Source organism: Notechis scutatus, chromosome 1 (genome assembly GCF_049901735.1).
Source record: "Notechis scutatus isolate UNSWTSFEM ecotype Mainland chromosome 1, rNotScu1.2, whole genome shotgun sequence".
NCBI lineage: Eukaryota > Metazoa > Chordata > Lepidosauria > Squamata > Elapidae > Notechis > Notechis scutatus.
In genome coordinates, this window is record NC_142009.1 from 279,399,652 (window position 1) to 279,416,469 (window position 16,818).

A 16,818-nucleotide genomic window follows, 5' to 3' on the forward strand; every position below is an offset into this window, starting at 1 on the left:
TCCAAGTGGGGGGGTCGTCTTATACGCCGGTATATCCACTGCCGGCTTTGGAGGCTTGTTGGACGCAGCGAAGGCGCCTCTGGCTTCCTGGATCCCCTGCGTCGCTTCCGCTTCATCCCGCTCGCCTCGCTCCGCCCGAGGCTGCAGCCTTACTGCTCTTCCCACGGCCCCTGGCACTCTGCCCTGCCGCTGCAGCCCCGGGGATTTCTGGAGGGCGTTTCCAGTGGTGGTGGGGGGTCGTCTTATACGCCGGGTCGTCTTATACGCCGGCAAATACGGTATATAAAACATTCCGCAATTGAAACATAGAAGGTTAAAAAAGTCATATCCTTTGGAGAATTTATAAGCTGCTTCAAAAAGTGTCTTGCAGTCTGTATAAATGTGTCTGCAATAATTTAGCTTCAGTGGTGTCTGAATAAAAGTGTGCATGCAAAGTTTTTATTTCTTTCATTTGTTTCGCACAGCCCTGTTGCTGCAATTACTAATACAGAAATGCATTGTATGTCTGTTTTGACAAGAATACTTCAGGAAAACACATAAGTTAGGCAAAATAAAGTTTCAATAGCGGAGAATCAATATACCTCATGGTTGAACAGTTGGGGTTCTTGTTCTTTGAGCTTTCTTCTTGCAACTTTTCCCTCACTTAAAGTTACTTAGGCTAGTAATGAAATAACTGCAAGAAGAAAAGGAAACACGGAAAATGCAAGAAACCAACAAAATAATTACATAGTGCTCAACATCAAGTCTTGAATAGAATTATTTTTATTAGGAAGATCTATGATGTCTGCCAGGTATCTGAACTTTGTAAAACAGTAGACTTTGGCAATAAATTGGCAATAACAAATATATATATTTGTGTGTGATTATTTTCCTATTTTAATACCAACATTGGTAAACGTGTCTGCCTGACCCAGGATGTTACATAAAGTTATGAGCTATAATTATAAATGCTTTCCTTGTGGAGAATTGAAAATTAAAAAATGAACTCACAAATTATACTAAGCCATGGTTTTAAAAAAACATTTGGGTTAGTATGACATAATGTGTCATAAAACATTTGCGGACCACAGTCCATATGCATTGAGAAAGGATTCAGTATACCAAACGTTATTTAAATATACTACTATAACTACATGTCATCAGTAAAATGTATTACTGATTCTTTTCTTAATTAAATACTAATTAGTTTAATTTCTCCATCTGAAAAACTGTGTGTCAAAATTTTTCTCTAAATTACCTTGATTTATGATAAGCAGTAAAGAAATGTATTCAGCACCAGTCTTCAAAAACTCATCTTTGCTTAAAGGATGACTTTTAAAAAGCCAAGAAACAAACCATTTGATGAAGACCTATGTATAGTCAAATTATGTGAAGAAACACATAGATGAAGCATGCTACATGTTGGGGTATCACAGAGAACTGTTTAATATGCTGCTGTACTTGTGCTGATTGATAACACTTTGTGATACACACCTAAGCTTTTGCTTTGAAAGCTTTGGACCCAGCACTGGAAAAGTTTCTGTAATTACAAATATGAAATACATGAAGCCAGGACAGAGTCAATCTGTCTACACACCTGCCATATGATGGAAATATTTCAACTAGACAAGTCTAGTTGAAAATTCCCCCAGCATCTGATGTACCCATTTCTTTTACTTAAAAGCCTGCCCTATTAATTTAAACCACATCAGCTAGAAAAAGGCAAGTTTCTCTATTTGTATGGAGCTGTTTGCCCATAGCTATTCTGTATGCAACTGGATAATTTCAGGGTTAATTGAGCTTTTTGTTTCCCTCAGTAAGCTTTGGTGCAAATAGGGCAAGCTAAACATCTATTTAACTGATAGGCCAATTTTCACAATTGCAGTAAAGATAAAAAGTATTGGACGTGATTCAAATGACAAAAGCTGCATGGTGCCATCATATATATATATATGCTTTGAAAGCTTTTCAAATATATATATATTGTATATATTTGAAAGGCTTGCACAATGGCATACTGCTTTTTTTATACCAATTTTATTAGACATTGCAATTTTAAAAAGTCTTGTCTTCCATTGCATCTTTTAAACAGACTATAGAGAGGCAGGCACTCTTAAAATTAACCTTGGGGTCCATTTCAGATTCTTTTAGCAACGACTGAGATGAGAAATAAGGCTTAGCCATACCCAAACCTATTCATCAGAAGTTGAGCTTCTGCAACCGTCCCTCTATTGGTGAAAGAATAAAATTTTATAGTGCACCATTTCTATATATTTATCAGATAGTGAATCAGAGCAACATTCAATAAAATGCAGTACCTGATTAATAACCTAAGAAATATGAATCTACAAATGAAACTTAAAATATCTATTACTTCTGCAATGACCTCTGGCCTATCTGTACTCCATACTTAGTTGATATATAGAGGAAGCATAGTTGCTTCAACAGAAAAGTTCAGTTTGATAATTTGATTTCCCGTGAAAAACTTTTGATAGAGTCCGCAACCTTTACAAGTACAAATATATTACACTTGTCGCAATCCAGTATTAATATTGTAATATGGGACTCGAGGTGTTTCAAACTTTTTTAAAAAAAATCCGTGTGTCAGATTGCTGAAAAATGAATTTAATTAGAATTTCCACTCGGCTGGCTAACGAAGATTTTTATTCTGAGTTTATTCCGGTGGGGTAGGGTGCACTTTTGTCGAATCACAGTAATCTGACAACAATGCACCACCAAGCCAGCCAAGCATCATTTCCGCGACCGCCTGGGGGGGGGGGCGGAAATGCTAGAAGGAACCGGAAGTCCGGAGTTTGTGAGTGGAGGATCAGAATCGGGCGCTTCCCTTATTTGTCACGTGATCACACGCAGCGCCAGTCCGTCGAAAGGCGCATTCCGGTCGCTTGACGCATGCGCCAGTAAGGGGAAGAACGAGAAGGAAAAAAAAAAAAAAAGCCTCCTTCCGCTTATTCGTTATCCCGGTATCTCGCGCAAGAGCTATCATGGCGGCCGGACCTTTTGGTTTGTCTCGGGACGGTCTTCTTGCTGGCGGCGACGTTTCAGTTTCCCTCACGTTCGTGGGCTTCAGAAACGCCCAGCGGCGGTGGCGGGGATGCTGTCGTCGCCGGTGAGCGGTTTAAGATCGAGGGTCGCGCGGTGGTGCCGGGAGTGAAGCCCCAAGACTGGATTGCGGGCGCCCGAGTGCTGGTGGACGGGGAGGAGCACGTCGGCTTCCTCAAGTGAGTAGGAGCCGCGGTGGCGGTAAACCGTCTACACTCTCCTAGCCCCGCTCTGCGGGCCCCGTTTGGGGCGCTTGTTGGGGGAGGGGGCTCCCGCTGCGTTCCGGACCACGTCGAGAACTGGTTTCTAATTCGCTTGGGATCCTCGCGTCTCTTCGGGAAAACCCCCGGGAGGTTGCCCGCGGTTTGTTAGTTAACCCTTTCGCAGGGCTATATTGGGCAACCACGAAAAGGGCATTTTTTTTTAAAAAAAAATATTCATTAATGTATTTATTAATTTCGGAAACAGAATGACCTCGGCGAAGACGGGTCTCCTACCAGTCTTCCCTCAGGGTTAACATGGCTGTCACTTAAACTGTCTTGCCCAAGAAAAGAAGAAAGAAAATACTAAGCAAGTTTTGCACTACCAGAAAACAAACCCCCTCAATGCTAATTGAAGGAATTGAAGACGGCAGCGAGATACTGCTCTGGTGTTGTCAAGTAAACCGTGTAATTGTGTCGGTGGAGTCAAGCTTGTGTCGAGGGAGGTTTTGCCTTGAGAGGTTGTAGATGAGAGTTTGGATTCTGAATTGGCCCTGGGGAGAGACGGATTCAAATGGATCCTTTGGCCTTGGATGACTTTGGCCCTGTCACTCCTCCCAGCCAATCCTAATCCACAGCATTGATGTGGACAAAAGTTGGAGTAGGGAGTTTCTAAAGGAAAGGTGTGATATAAGTTATATCGCAATTTAAAGCTTCCTACCTCGCTAGACCAGAGGTCCCCAAACTTGGCCATTTTAAGACATGTGGCCTTCAACTCCCAGAATTCCTCAGCCAGCTGGTGCCAAGTTTGGGGACCCCTGCACTAGACTAAGGCCTGTCATTATTATTTTAATTCTGTCTTAAAATCTTGATGCCGGAATAGGCTAAAGGGAAAACTGGCCTGGATTAGGTCAAGGCAAATTATCCAGGACAGATTTTAAGGCATATTTCTTGTGTCAGGGTGTGTTGGGATGGGGTTGTTGCTTAGGAAGATCACAAGCAGCTTTTTCTGAATGTATTTGACCTGGCAAAGCAACACCTCTCAATCTTTACAGTTGGTTTTCTGCTCTGAGGAATAAATTGCTCAATTTCAGATCTGCAGATATAAGTTTCCACACACATACTCGGCTGTTTGAAAATGTTAATGCCAACATGTTTTAGAATACGTCTTTATTAAAATTCAAACATACAATTTCATGCATCTGGTCATTGTTTTTTCTTCTTAATGGAAAGTCAGGACTGGACCTAGAATAATGTGTCAAAAATTGTATTAATTACATTATTGTTGTATCCTTAAACACTATATTGATGGGGAAGTAGTTCTTGCTTTCTTTCCCCCTATGCTTCTCTCAGAAGGGCAGTTGCTTTTAAGGGGTGCATTTTAAGCAGGTACTCAAGTCTCTTATCAGAGTTCATAAGATAACTTATCCTCTGGGTTGAAATATTCTGGGTTGAAATGCTAACACAGCTACTACGCTAATGAATTCCTGCAGATTAGAAGTACATGCACACAGAATCAAGTTGCCTCTGATGTTGACAAATTAATATATTCGAATGTATGATTGACCAAGATTTCATTATATGTAAAGTGATGTACATCAGAGCAAAACCTCCTAACTTTATATGTGCTGTGGTAAAGCCTGTTGTGTATCCAGGGAAAAGTAGAATTCTAGTGATTAATTCAGTGAAGATGATGGCTCAAATGTATAATTTCTGTCAACATTGCAGTGTTCATGTACAAGTTTGCAATGCTTCTACATCTACAATACTATGTACTGCTCTGGTTATCATATTAGAAAAGTAACAGAACAGGAAAAATGCAGAAGTTGCCAATCAAAATGATTTGGGGACTCAAATACCCTCCATACAAGAAAAGGATAATACATTTGGAATTTTAGCTTGAAAAAAGAAAGTGGACAGATTTATTGTAAACTGCGGAGAATTTTGTTATTTCATTTATGAAATTTTATTTAATAAATAAATTTTATAAAATATTAATATTTTTTCTGTCTTCTTAAAATAGTGGACCAGGGGTCATCCAGTCAAACTAATTGGAAGGAATGTTGTATATAATTGCAGATAAGCCAACCCTCAAAATGTCAGCCAAAATATGAAAAATGCATCATCCGCAGATAGACCAACTTTCAAATTTTTAACTGTAGGAACCTGTAAGCTTTATAAAATTGCGTGATTTTAAGGCCATCACAGGCTTTAAAAATTATAACTCTGGTCTGCAAATATTCTAAGCCCAATTTTGTGGGTATGATGTCAGATTTGTCCTGAAGCATTGGGACTGTTTTTATGTTCTTTTACAGCCATTTATGACTAGTAAATTTGTCCACACATTTTTATTTTTTTTAAAAAAGTATCTGTTCACTTTTGATTAAAAATGTAGAGTGGCTTAGAAATTGAAGGAATATATTTTATGAATTTTATACTTAAATATATTTAAGTACAATCCGCCAATCATAAATTACTCCAGTTTATTGGGTGGACAGACCAAAATGTTCTCCCTATCAACTTTTTCCATGCCATGTGTATTGCTTTACTTGCCTTTTTTTTCTAAGCAAAAAAATAATATTAAAACAATATACTTCATTTATTTTTATATGTAAAACTAACAGGTCTATAAGGTAAATATTCTTTGTATGTAACATATTAATGATTTTTGCAGTTTGTCTTAGGCCAAGTGAAATGCTGAGATAGAAACTAGAATGTTTTATCTTGTATTCATAACTCCTCTGCTATACCAGTTCACTGTTACTTGTTAGAAATGAAGAAAATTGAATTACATATATATTGGGAGAAATTATAATCTTATTTTCTTAACACAGAGAGTCTAATGCTCTGAATTGTAGCTCTATACTATGGCTAATTTGTCTGATTAAGCAAAACTTCTTGTGGTATGTAATCTAAAATTATTGTGTTATCTCTGAAAACGTGATAAGAGTTATATATTTGGCTCTTTTCCATTTTATCAGGACAGATGGAAGCTTTGTGGTTCACGATATTCCTTCTGGATCATATGTTGTTGAAGTTATATCTCCAGCTTACAAATTTGAACCAGTACGAGTAGATATTACTTCAAGAGGAAAAATGAGGTGAACAGTTTAAAATTTCATATTGCAACGTCAATATATTTTGTAAATTAAGAGATGAAAAGCTTAATTTTAACATCTGCATACACCATCATACTACATTTGGAAAGGCTTTCAAAAAATCTAGGAAGATCTAGTGAATCAAAAATCCAAATGGACCAGTTTGTGTTCATTTTTATTGGGATAAAATATTTGTTAATGAACATTGTAATATGTAATATATGCTTGTTTCAGTTAGTAAAATAAGCAGTAAAATAATTTCTCTGGCTTATCACAATATATAAATGAAATCATTTGGTTTCTGAAACTTGGTTTGATTGAATATGATTGTGTAAACCAGATCATTGACTTGTTTAATAAATGATTAAAACAAATGGTGATTTACTGCATTATATTAAAGCAGCCATAATTTTATTGCTAATAATGTGTTGATATTCATATTGTAATTATATAAGCAATTTGAACTTATCTTGCATGTTAGATATGTATAAGAAATAAAACTTCATTTTAATACTTGGATTTCTGAAAATTATAACTTTCATATTTCATATGAATTTATTACATATGATATAGTTGACTTGTAGTGATATCTGGTACAGTATCTCCATAGGTGAAATTGCAGTGTTCGTTAAATCATTCTCAAACTTCTCTTGCATTAATAAATTGTAGGAAAAGCCCCAGAGTTTGGAAAATATAAATCCATATAAAAAGGTAAAGGATACTGTTTAGAGGTATTGATAGAGAAAATAACATGTTTTGTTTAATTGAAAAATCTATAGAATACTTTTTTAAAAAAAATTTCAGAGCAAGATACGTGAATTATATCAAAACATCAGAAGTCGTTCGATTGCCATATCCCCTTCAAATGAAATCTTCTGGGCCTCCTTCATATTTTATAAAGAGAGAGTCTTGGGGATGGACAGACTTTTTAATGAATCCCATGGTATGTATGGAATTGTGTAAACATCAACAGGTTTACCAGACTATTCTTCCATTTATAGAAATTACATATCAAGCAAGTGTTAGCGTTTATATTCTATTGTGTGTTTTAATTATTGTGTGTTTTAATTATTCAGAATTTTATTTTGTGATTGTAATATGTTGTAGGTTGTCCTGAGAAATCTCAAAGGTTCTGTGTCTGGAATAATAATCAAAAGCATATATTTTCTGTAAGGTAACGATGAATGGAGTAGATATATTCACTTTCAGTTAAGCATGTTTGAGACTGACAAAATATACATATATTGAGAGATAGATGGTTACATCAACTAAACAGGAATTTCATTTGTCTTTCCTAAGAATATGTTTAAGACTGTAGTTTTATTATTTCTGTCTGTCAAATAGATTCTTTTTGCAAAAATTAATGCATCTTAGCATTAATATGGTATATTACTGGTATATAAGTAAAAGTTGAAATAAAACTGCCAAAGCATAAAAAATGAATATAGTAACTTAAATGTGTATAATGTTTAACTTGACATTTATTTAATATTGAACTCAAGTATAAAAACAAAACAAAACTTTATACTATATAGACTTGTCCTAGAAACCTGGAATACTGATTAAAATTAGGTATTTGGACTAGGTTGGTTTCTACAAGATAATCTGAGTAGTTCTTGTTTGGTTAATTACGTGCTGTCAATTGGATGTCAACTCTTGGTGACCACATAAATGTTTTTTTTCATGATGATCTGTTCCTAAATTTGTCATAATATGTCCAAAGAAGAATATTGTCATTTATAGCTTGAGGAGGTTGTTTTGTTCCATTTGTTTCCTGGCTGTCCACAGTATTCTGAGGCGTTTTCTCCAACACTAAAGTTCAAAAGCATCAATACTCTTTTCATCCTACTTCTTCAGAGTCCAAGTTTTGTTCCCATAAAGTATCACAGGGAACATCATTATTCGCACTATTCTGATTTTCATAGGTATAAAATCATAGCATCTGAGTATCTTTTTGAGTGGCTGTATTCTTTACATATTAGAAATGATTACAGAATTGTACGAAAAATGATTGTAGATAATGAGCTCATAATGAAATCAATCTGTTAGTCATGGAATTGAAAGAATCGTGAAAGTTATATAATCCAGTGCTATTACTAAGAAACACTACTACACAGTTCAATTACAGGTTATTTGATAATGGCCATTCATTTTTTTCTTAAATTCCTTCAATGAGTGCCTCACAAAGTTCTGAAATACACAATTTCACTATCAAACTTTTAATATTTTATACTGATGCTACACTCAATTTCATCATTTTTTTTAAATACCTGCTATTTGATATTGACTCTTTCTTCCAATATAGTAAAGAACAAATATGCTTTACCTCATCTCACATTGCTATAATCCCAAGAGATTTGTAATTTCAGTGGTTACTTAAGACACATTTGGTAAATGTAACTCAGGTTGGTAGTTTCTTTTTTTCAGTCTTAAGGAATCGTATTAAACTATGTCTTGAATATTTCTGATCACCATAGTTTGTTGTGAAAGGTTCAATACAGGTAGTCCTCAACTTACAAACACAGTTGAGCCCAACATTTCTGTGAAGTTAAATATTTTGTAAGTGAATTTTGCCCCATTTTGTGACCTTTCTTGCCACAGTTGTTAAGTGAATCTGCCTTCCCCATTGACTGCCTGTCAGAAGGTCAAAAGGCAATCATATGACACCAGGACATTGCAACTGTCATAAGTACAAGTCAGTTGCCAAGCATTGGGATTTTGATCAAGTGACCATGGAGATGTTGAAATGGTCATAAATGTAAAAATAGTCATAAAATTACTTTTTTCAGTGATATAACTTTGAACGGTCACTAAATGAATTGTTAGTTTTAGCTGACATCAAATAAATAATGATCATGGTCAAGTATTAGGAGAATTCAGATTTAGTCATAATACATTCAATTCATTTTCATGACTTTTTGATTGTTCACAAAACAAAACAACTACAGTAGTTTTGAAGTTACATAAATATTCTGAAAGAGGCATCATTTATTTGAAGTATCAAATGGTGAATAAATTAATAATACCTTTTGAATTTTTTCTGTTTAAGGTTATGATGATGATCCTTCCATTGCTAATCTTTGTATTATTACCCAAAGTTGTTAATACAAGTGATCCTGACATGAGACGGGTGAGTAAGCTTTGCAAAAGTAAAAATTGCAAATATTGAATCTAGATATAGGTATAGATATATAATATACAGAATCAGGAAAGTGTCAGATATAATAGTGAGCTTTTGGTTTATTGCTATAATTGAAATATATTTCTGAGCTAAACACAATGATGCAAAAAAAGAGGAAATTATTACTGGAAAGTAGGATTTAAGACATAAAAGATTAGTTTTTTCCATGTTTTATTTGCATTCTCCAAAAAGCTTATGAAAATAGGATGAGCTTAAAGAGAACGGAGTCAGTTTCATGTGATGAAATGACATTTAGTTATAGGGCCTATATGGCTGCCTTTCTCATAAAATGATTGGGAGTTGCTCACCATATCTATGAAGCTTACCTGAAACAAAAATACCCTTCCCCCAGGCACCAGCCTAATCTGTATTTTAGTTAAACCCCCCCATGGAAAAGCAAATGTGATAAAGTTGTTGTGCTTGAGAATGTGGATGCTGGATAATCTTAATTTCAACAGTTTTATGTTCCCCACCTACACAAAGTACTGTGGGGTGCTCTGAATCTCAAAGTCAAATCAAGAAAACATTCCCACGAGAGAATTAATCCCCTCTCATGATTGAATGGGAAATCTTCAAAAGCAGATTTATTTTCCATGTGGGTTTATCCCATATTTCATCAAAGCTTATTTGGAGGATGTTAGCTTTTACTCCTTTGTCATTAGCAAAGGCACTTGCTGCCTAAACTTTCTTCTGCTCCTTTTAGGAATTAGCATGTTCTTTTTGGGATATGGGAGCTCTCGTAAACATTGTTATTTAAAGCAAAGTCCTGGGCAGATCTATGGCTAGCTGAGCATGTGTGCTCTTCACTACTATGACTTGATTTCTTGGACTGCTCTGATATTAGATCAACAGCTCTTTTGTATTCACTCTAGCGAATTGTTTAGTAGAGATTTCTAATAAAAATGTTTTAACTAACCTTGGTTAAAAGGAATTCAGTTTCTGTGCTTAATATAAGTCTAAAACTTTCTGCTACCTCATGCTGTCCTCTCCTTCTCTTTGTAATTATGATTTCAGCAAGAATTCCCATACTTTTGATAAATTCACAGTAATAGGAAGTTGCAGTATGGTATTTCTTACATTATTTTAATACATTGTCCTTTCACCATGCATTATGCCGAATAGCGGAGGGCTAGAACAAAATGGAGACTCAAGGTGTTTACTGAATCTTCTATATTTAGTGGTGCTTACTGTGTGCCCTTTGGCTGCTGCTTCTGGGGTTCAGTTGGTATTAATTTTTATTTCTTCTGAATTATCTCTGTCTTCAGTAGTTCTTTACAGGTATCAAGTTATTTTCAAGTTATTCTTATTACATTCTAGACTAGATCCTGAAATGGCCTAATAGTCCAATATTATGCTTGGATGATATATCTCTATTCATTTGTTTGAAGAAAAGCTATAAGAAAAAAATAACACTTAGAACTGAGATTTTTCAGTTTTTCAAAATGTGTAAGAATTGATATTGTCCTGTAAGACTACTTTAGACATGTTTTATGCTTTTTTGCTTTAGTAGTTTCTTTCCTACATATATAACCATTTTCTTTTAAAATCCTCACACTGGCTGAATAGAGGAATCTGTAGTGGGGGTATGTGGTAGAGAGCAAATGCAAACTGTAAAAATTCACTGTGTGTAGTCTTTAATATATAATTTAGAAATGGTTTTCTCTTATACTTTCCTTTTGTTTGTATGTATTTAGGAAATGGAGCAATCCATGAATATGTTGAATTCTAACCATGAGCTTCCTGATGTGTCAGAGTTCATGACAAGACTTTTCTCTTCAAAATCTTCCAGCAAGTCTACTGGCAGTAACAGTAAAATAGGAAAAAGTGGTGCAGGAAAAAGGAGGTAGTTGTTTCTTTTCCTGGAACCACAATTTGCACAGCTCTGTGATGTGTTATCATCTGGATGTTCTGTGAAAGAACAGAAAGCCACTACTGTAACCTTAATTCAGTTTGAATTTTGAAAGGATACAACTGTAGCTTTTTAATCTATTTAAGTATCTTGTTCTTGAAATATCCAGGAGCATCACTTCTGTCTAAAATATGTAAGGTCAGTACTGATGATAATTTAACTTCTTTGTAGAGAATGACATTAAAGAATTTAAATTATGTGCAATATATTAATGATTCTTAAACAATACATCACTGTAAATAATTTGATTTTAAGAAATAGAAAACATTCTTTAATAATGGCAATGGTATAATTGTGCATTTCTTAATATTCATCACAATGAATTGCTACATTTTTTCTGGAAAAAGTATTTTTTTCATTAGTTGCAGATGTTTTCTTCCAGAATCTTAGTTTAACTTCCTATTTAATTCATTCCCAAATTTCTTTTATATTTTTTTCTATGGAATGCTTTGACATTTGTCATTATTTAAGCCTTGTTTAGAAAAAGTCCCAGTGATAAACACATGTTCCTCTATTAATCTTACTTTTAAAAAGAATTCCCTGAGTACTTTGTGTTGTAAGATTATAAAAGATGATACAGTTCTGTGCTGGTATAAGTAAAGAGAGCCAATTACTTTGTCACTACAAACTACAAATAAGTTATTCTGGGGTTGTTGTTTTTTGTTTATTTTATTGATAGGTGCAATGTATGGTAATTAGACGTATTTATTCAAAGCCAAAAGCCATTAGTTTGCCACAGACCCTTTGCCTGTAGAGCTAAGTAGACATCAGCAAAATAATAGTCATAGTTCTTTTATTTCAATTTCAATTCCAGTATCTCTAAGCTTAAGTGTTTTTCAGCCACAGAAAAATAACACATGGGAGGTTTTATTTTGCTAAGAATAGAAATTACTGAATATTTCAAGGGGACTGCAGAAACAAAAGCAGATGGGACCCCAGCTTAGTCTTGAATCCAATTTTCTCATTTCAGAGAATAATTTGGAATAAAATCATAATTTCAAATGTGTTAAATGCTAAAATACATCATGGCAGCTTACATATTTTGGTCATAGTGTTGCAAAATTAATATGTAACTGCATCTTACAAATTGTTTTATATATGGTAGGCTTGTTTATTATTTCAGGGGGAATAACTAGATGGAAATTTGGTCTCTTGCATGCAGCGTTTCTATCTTGTTAAATTGAGATTTCACATAATCAAACACTTGTACTTCTCTCAGGGCTGAAAAGTTTTCCATCAGTTATATGATAACAAAAATATTGTGAAGTTCTATTACCCATTATTATAGATGAAGAGTTAAAGTCAGTGGAGCCACTCATTTTGAATTTTTTGACAGAGTCGAATACAGTTGTGGAGTTTGGGTGGTTTTTTTTTTCATTCAATTGTGTTAAATTCTCAGAGATTGCCTGAACATATCCCTGCAGCTTTCTTGGAAAGGTTTTTCAGGAGTGGTTTGCCATTGTCTTCTTCCTGGGATTGAGAAAATGTGACTGCCCCTAAATCACCCAGCTAGCTGGTCTTTGTGCCCAAAGCAGGACTAGAACTCAATCTCCCATTTTATAGTTGTAGTAATTCACATTAAATTCACATTAAATAAGCTACTTAACAAAATAGGATGAAGGGAAATTAATTTGTTGATCATTTCACCTTAAAATATTTTTTTCTGTTTCCAGTAATGTGTCATTTCACTTCTGGTGGACTGCTTGAAATGAAGCAGCTAGTCTGAGGAAGGTTTCTTTCACAAATATTAGATACATGGGGAAATATATTAATATTCAAATGCATGTAGCTAGGAAACTGTTCTAATGGAGTGCTCTAACACTACAGAAGACATTATATAAGTTTGGGTGGACTGATAAAATGTATGAGTGAGAAGGGATTTTATTGGTTATCTAGTCCAAGCCTATATTCAACATAGGAATTCACTAAATTATCCCCACTGAGTGGCCATCCAGGTATTCTTTAAAAACCTTAAGGTGTGAGGGAAAGACTTTTCACTGTTCCTGGCAGGCTGTTTTACTATCTAACAACAAAGAATGGATTTGTTTCTTTCTGCATCTAGCAGCTATTTAGGTATATACCACCATTCTATTTCACCGTATTTGGTCTTTTCCAAATGCTTGGTTTCAGGTTTCTAGTCACTCTAATACCTGTCCACTGAATTTGATCCAGCTTCTCCATATTGCCCAGTACTCAAGCACATAACAACAAACAGTGAGCTGGAACTATTACCTCCTGTGATCCAAACATGTGTGTTTTTTTTATCGCACCCAAAAATGTACTAGTCTTTTGGTCTCATCTCAGTACCGTGCCTATATGTATGATTTTTTCTTCTGGGATGCAGGATTTTTAACTTGTTGGATTTGACCTGATCTTCAAGGTTATGATGTTCATTTCAAACTACAGCCTTGTTCTTTAAACTGTTAGCTAATATTGCTAATTTGGTGTTGCTTGCAAATTTGGTATTCATTTCTTTCATCTTCAATGTGAAAGCCCTGGTTTTTTCTTCAAAATGATGCACAGTCATTTTTCAATATCTCTTAGGTGCAGTTGTTTGATGTGTTATAAATCCACTGAACCACAGTTCTGTCTAGCCCACATTTATCCATCTTGACATCTGTTGTCCATTTCAGGGACTGTTTATGAGTTAGCCAAACCGTTATTTTAGTTTAAGTAGAGAGATGGTAGATATTCTAACAATTTCATATATGAAGAAATTGGTTTGAGATTATCCAGCCTCAAACTGAAAGAGAGATTATGGACTAAAACAGAGTTGTTCTGAATAGAAATAGTTTGGCAGGTAATGGCATGAAAAACCCAAGGGCCCGAAGAGAGGAAAAATTGGAGGGAAGATCTGAAGTGGGCAAACAGGTGGGGTTCGTCACTTTGGGAATCTCTTCTTTGCTGCTAAGTCCATTGCAGTAGGAAACAGGTAAGCAGGCCAATATTTTCGTGGTGAAGAAAGAAAAGGAAGGGTCCATGAAAGTCAAGGCCAACAGACTGATAACATACCTTGTTCTGGGGATAATGAATGGAGGAAGAAGGTGATACATTTTGCCTACATTTTACATATTAAAAAATTATAGGATCTCTCACCATTTGGTTTCTGCTGAACTCCAGTAAATCCAGGACAGTCTGGTAGAATTTGAAAACAAAATGGTTGGTTCTGGGTTCAAACCAAAATGTGTTTCCTGTTTTATTCACACCCTGATACTAAAGTGGTGTTATAGGTGAGAAACTGAAAAAAATAATCCATGAAATACAGAGTATAAAAAGTAGGTTTATAGTGTACAAAGAAGTGCTTTGCTTTTTAGCATAAAAGTTGATACAGTGTGGCTATACTATTACAGTTGTGAGGTGGGCAAAAACAAAAGAAATGGTAAGAAATGAAAATGGTATTTTGAGTTTAATTGGAAGCATGTATTCCCAAGAATCCTTTTTTTTTTTTTACTTCCCTTAGTGGGAAAAGAAAATTATCATATTTTATAATATATAAACTATGTAATATAAAGTGTGAACTAGGCTACCATATAATTTGTTCAAATTATAATTAAAAGAAACCATAACTTAGTTTGGTTGATCTAAACCTGTGCACCACTGAGAAAGACCTGTGTCAGAAATTATGCTAAGCCACAGATTGTTTTACCATAAATTACAATTAACTCAGTTTATGCAATACATTAAGCCCAAATCAAACATGTAATTATGGATTACTGTATTAGGTAAACAAAGCAAAAAGATGCTTAAAGCACCCATTTTTCTCCTTTGTTCTATATGGAATTTCTAACAAGACCTTCTAAAATGGTTTCAAGTCTCCTCCCTAGTTGTATTCTAATAAAGGAGATCAATTTATTCACATAAATACACATGCAAAAATGGGTTGCTTTCCTTGTCACTGGGAGCAGACTAGAAGCTCATCTCAGGACGCTTCTCACTTGTGGAATCATACCTGCATACGAAGCATGCTGTTTCTAACTGGTAATAAAGAAACGATTTCAAACCTTTTTCTAGTGTTCTTGATTGTTTTTCTAAATCTTCTGATGCTTTAGTTTTTCTCTCAGTAATCTTGATTCCTCACTCCAGTTGCTCTTCTATTTTAATTTTCCCGTGAATTATTAAATGCCATGTTTATATCTTCTGTTTAATTTTGTTGCCTTTATTTGATATATGTGCCACATCAGAAAACAACAATAAAAAACATTGATATAAAAAAACAGACTAAAAATATGTTACATCTTCCTTTCCCATTGGGGCTTCTTTAACACCTGCAACATCCAATGATTCCAGAATATGGCCCTGTTTAGTTTATCAATAGGGTAATTTCTGCATGTAAACATTGATTAAAAAGAAATATATGGCTTCCTGAACTTCAAAGGAGGCATAGATGTCATTCTAAAATGCTAATACCACCTTAATAATGAAGGTAATAAAGCCTAAAATTCCAGATAACAATTTTATTCAGTGTATATGCCACTCTAGTTCTGAAGAGACAAACGGCTTACAGCATGCTGACAAATAGGACTAAAATTAATAATAACCATTTGGAGGCAGTATGATTATACTTAGACCCAAACTGCTACTCTTGTAACAAAGATCACAGGGAAGAAGTCGTCAGATATTTGGGTGTATTTTACATGTTAAGCAAGCATAAGTAACTTGATTATACTCCCTTCTTAACTGTTTCTAGATTGGCAGTTCAGCTTTTAAAACTCACCTTGTTTTAAAATCCTGATCATACCATTGATTAATCCTATTCCCATAGAGCTGTTAACTACTGTATCATTTCAAAGGATCAGCTAGGAGTCTCTTCCATAGCAACTGTAACCAAGTTACTCACAGGGTCTCATGCCAATAGTAAAAAGCAAGCTAGACATTTGGCCCACTCTCTTAAATTATAAGTTAAGTGGTTGCTTTCAGAATACAAATATTAAAATACACTAAGAAGCACTACTAACTTTTTATCTCTGCTCTGCTTACCAAGCAGCACGTTGCAGGCTGAACGAAGGCTGAAATGGTGACGCATTTGGATGATTGGTGATCCTGGGGGAACAAATCAAAGTTTTCCTGCATCTGTGTTTGATTATTTTTTTTAAATAAAGTTTTTTATTTTTAAACACAAACATACACATACAAAAACATAAAAATAAAATCATTTTATATACATACAGTGTGTCAGTTGGTTACGTATCTTTTGTGCTATACTTTTGTAGTCATTTACTCACAATTTATATCAGTCTTCACATTGTCAAACATATGTTTATATATTTATCAGTTATTAATCATCCATGACTAAACTATTTATTCCATCGTTTTATATGAGATGTTCCAAGTTTTATCTTAAAATTTATGTTATACTTTCAACCAGTGGTTATATATATCTATATTATGTTT

At 34.7% G+C, this 16,818-nt stretch overlaps 1 protein-coding gene across 1 annotated transcript; it reads left to right on the forward strand.

Annotated features, from left to right (window-relative positions):
- The first annotated feature begins 2,842 nt into the window (after positions 1-2,842).
- Positions 2,843-11,711, forward strand: EMC7 (ER membrane protein complex subunit 7). Its single transcript, XM_026664560.2, is given in 6 exon segments — positions 2,843-3,008; positions 3,010-3,218; positions 6,221-6,340; positions 7,142-7,280; positions 9,387-9,467; positions 11,213-11,711. Coding segments are annotated over 6 exon segments (729 nt in total). The 5' UTR covers positions 2,843-2,981; the 3' UTR covers positions 11,366-11,711.
- The last annotated feature ends 5,107 nt before the right edge of the window (positions 11,712-16,818 follow it).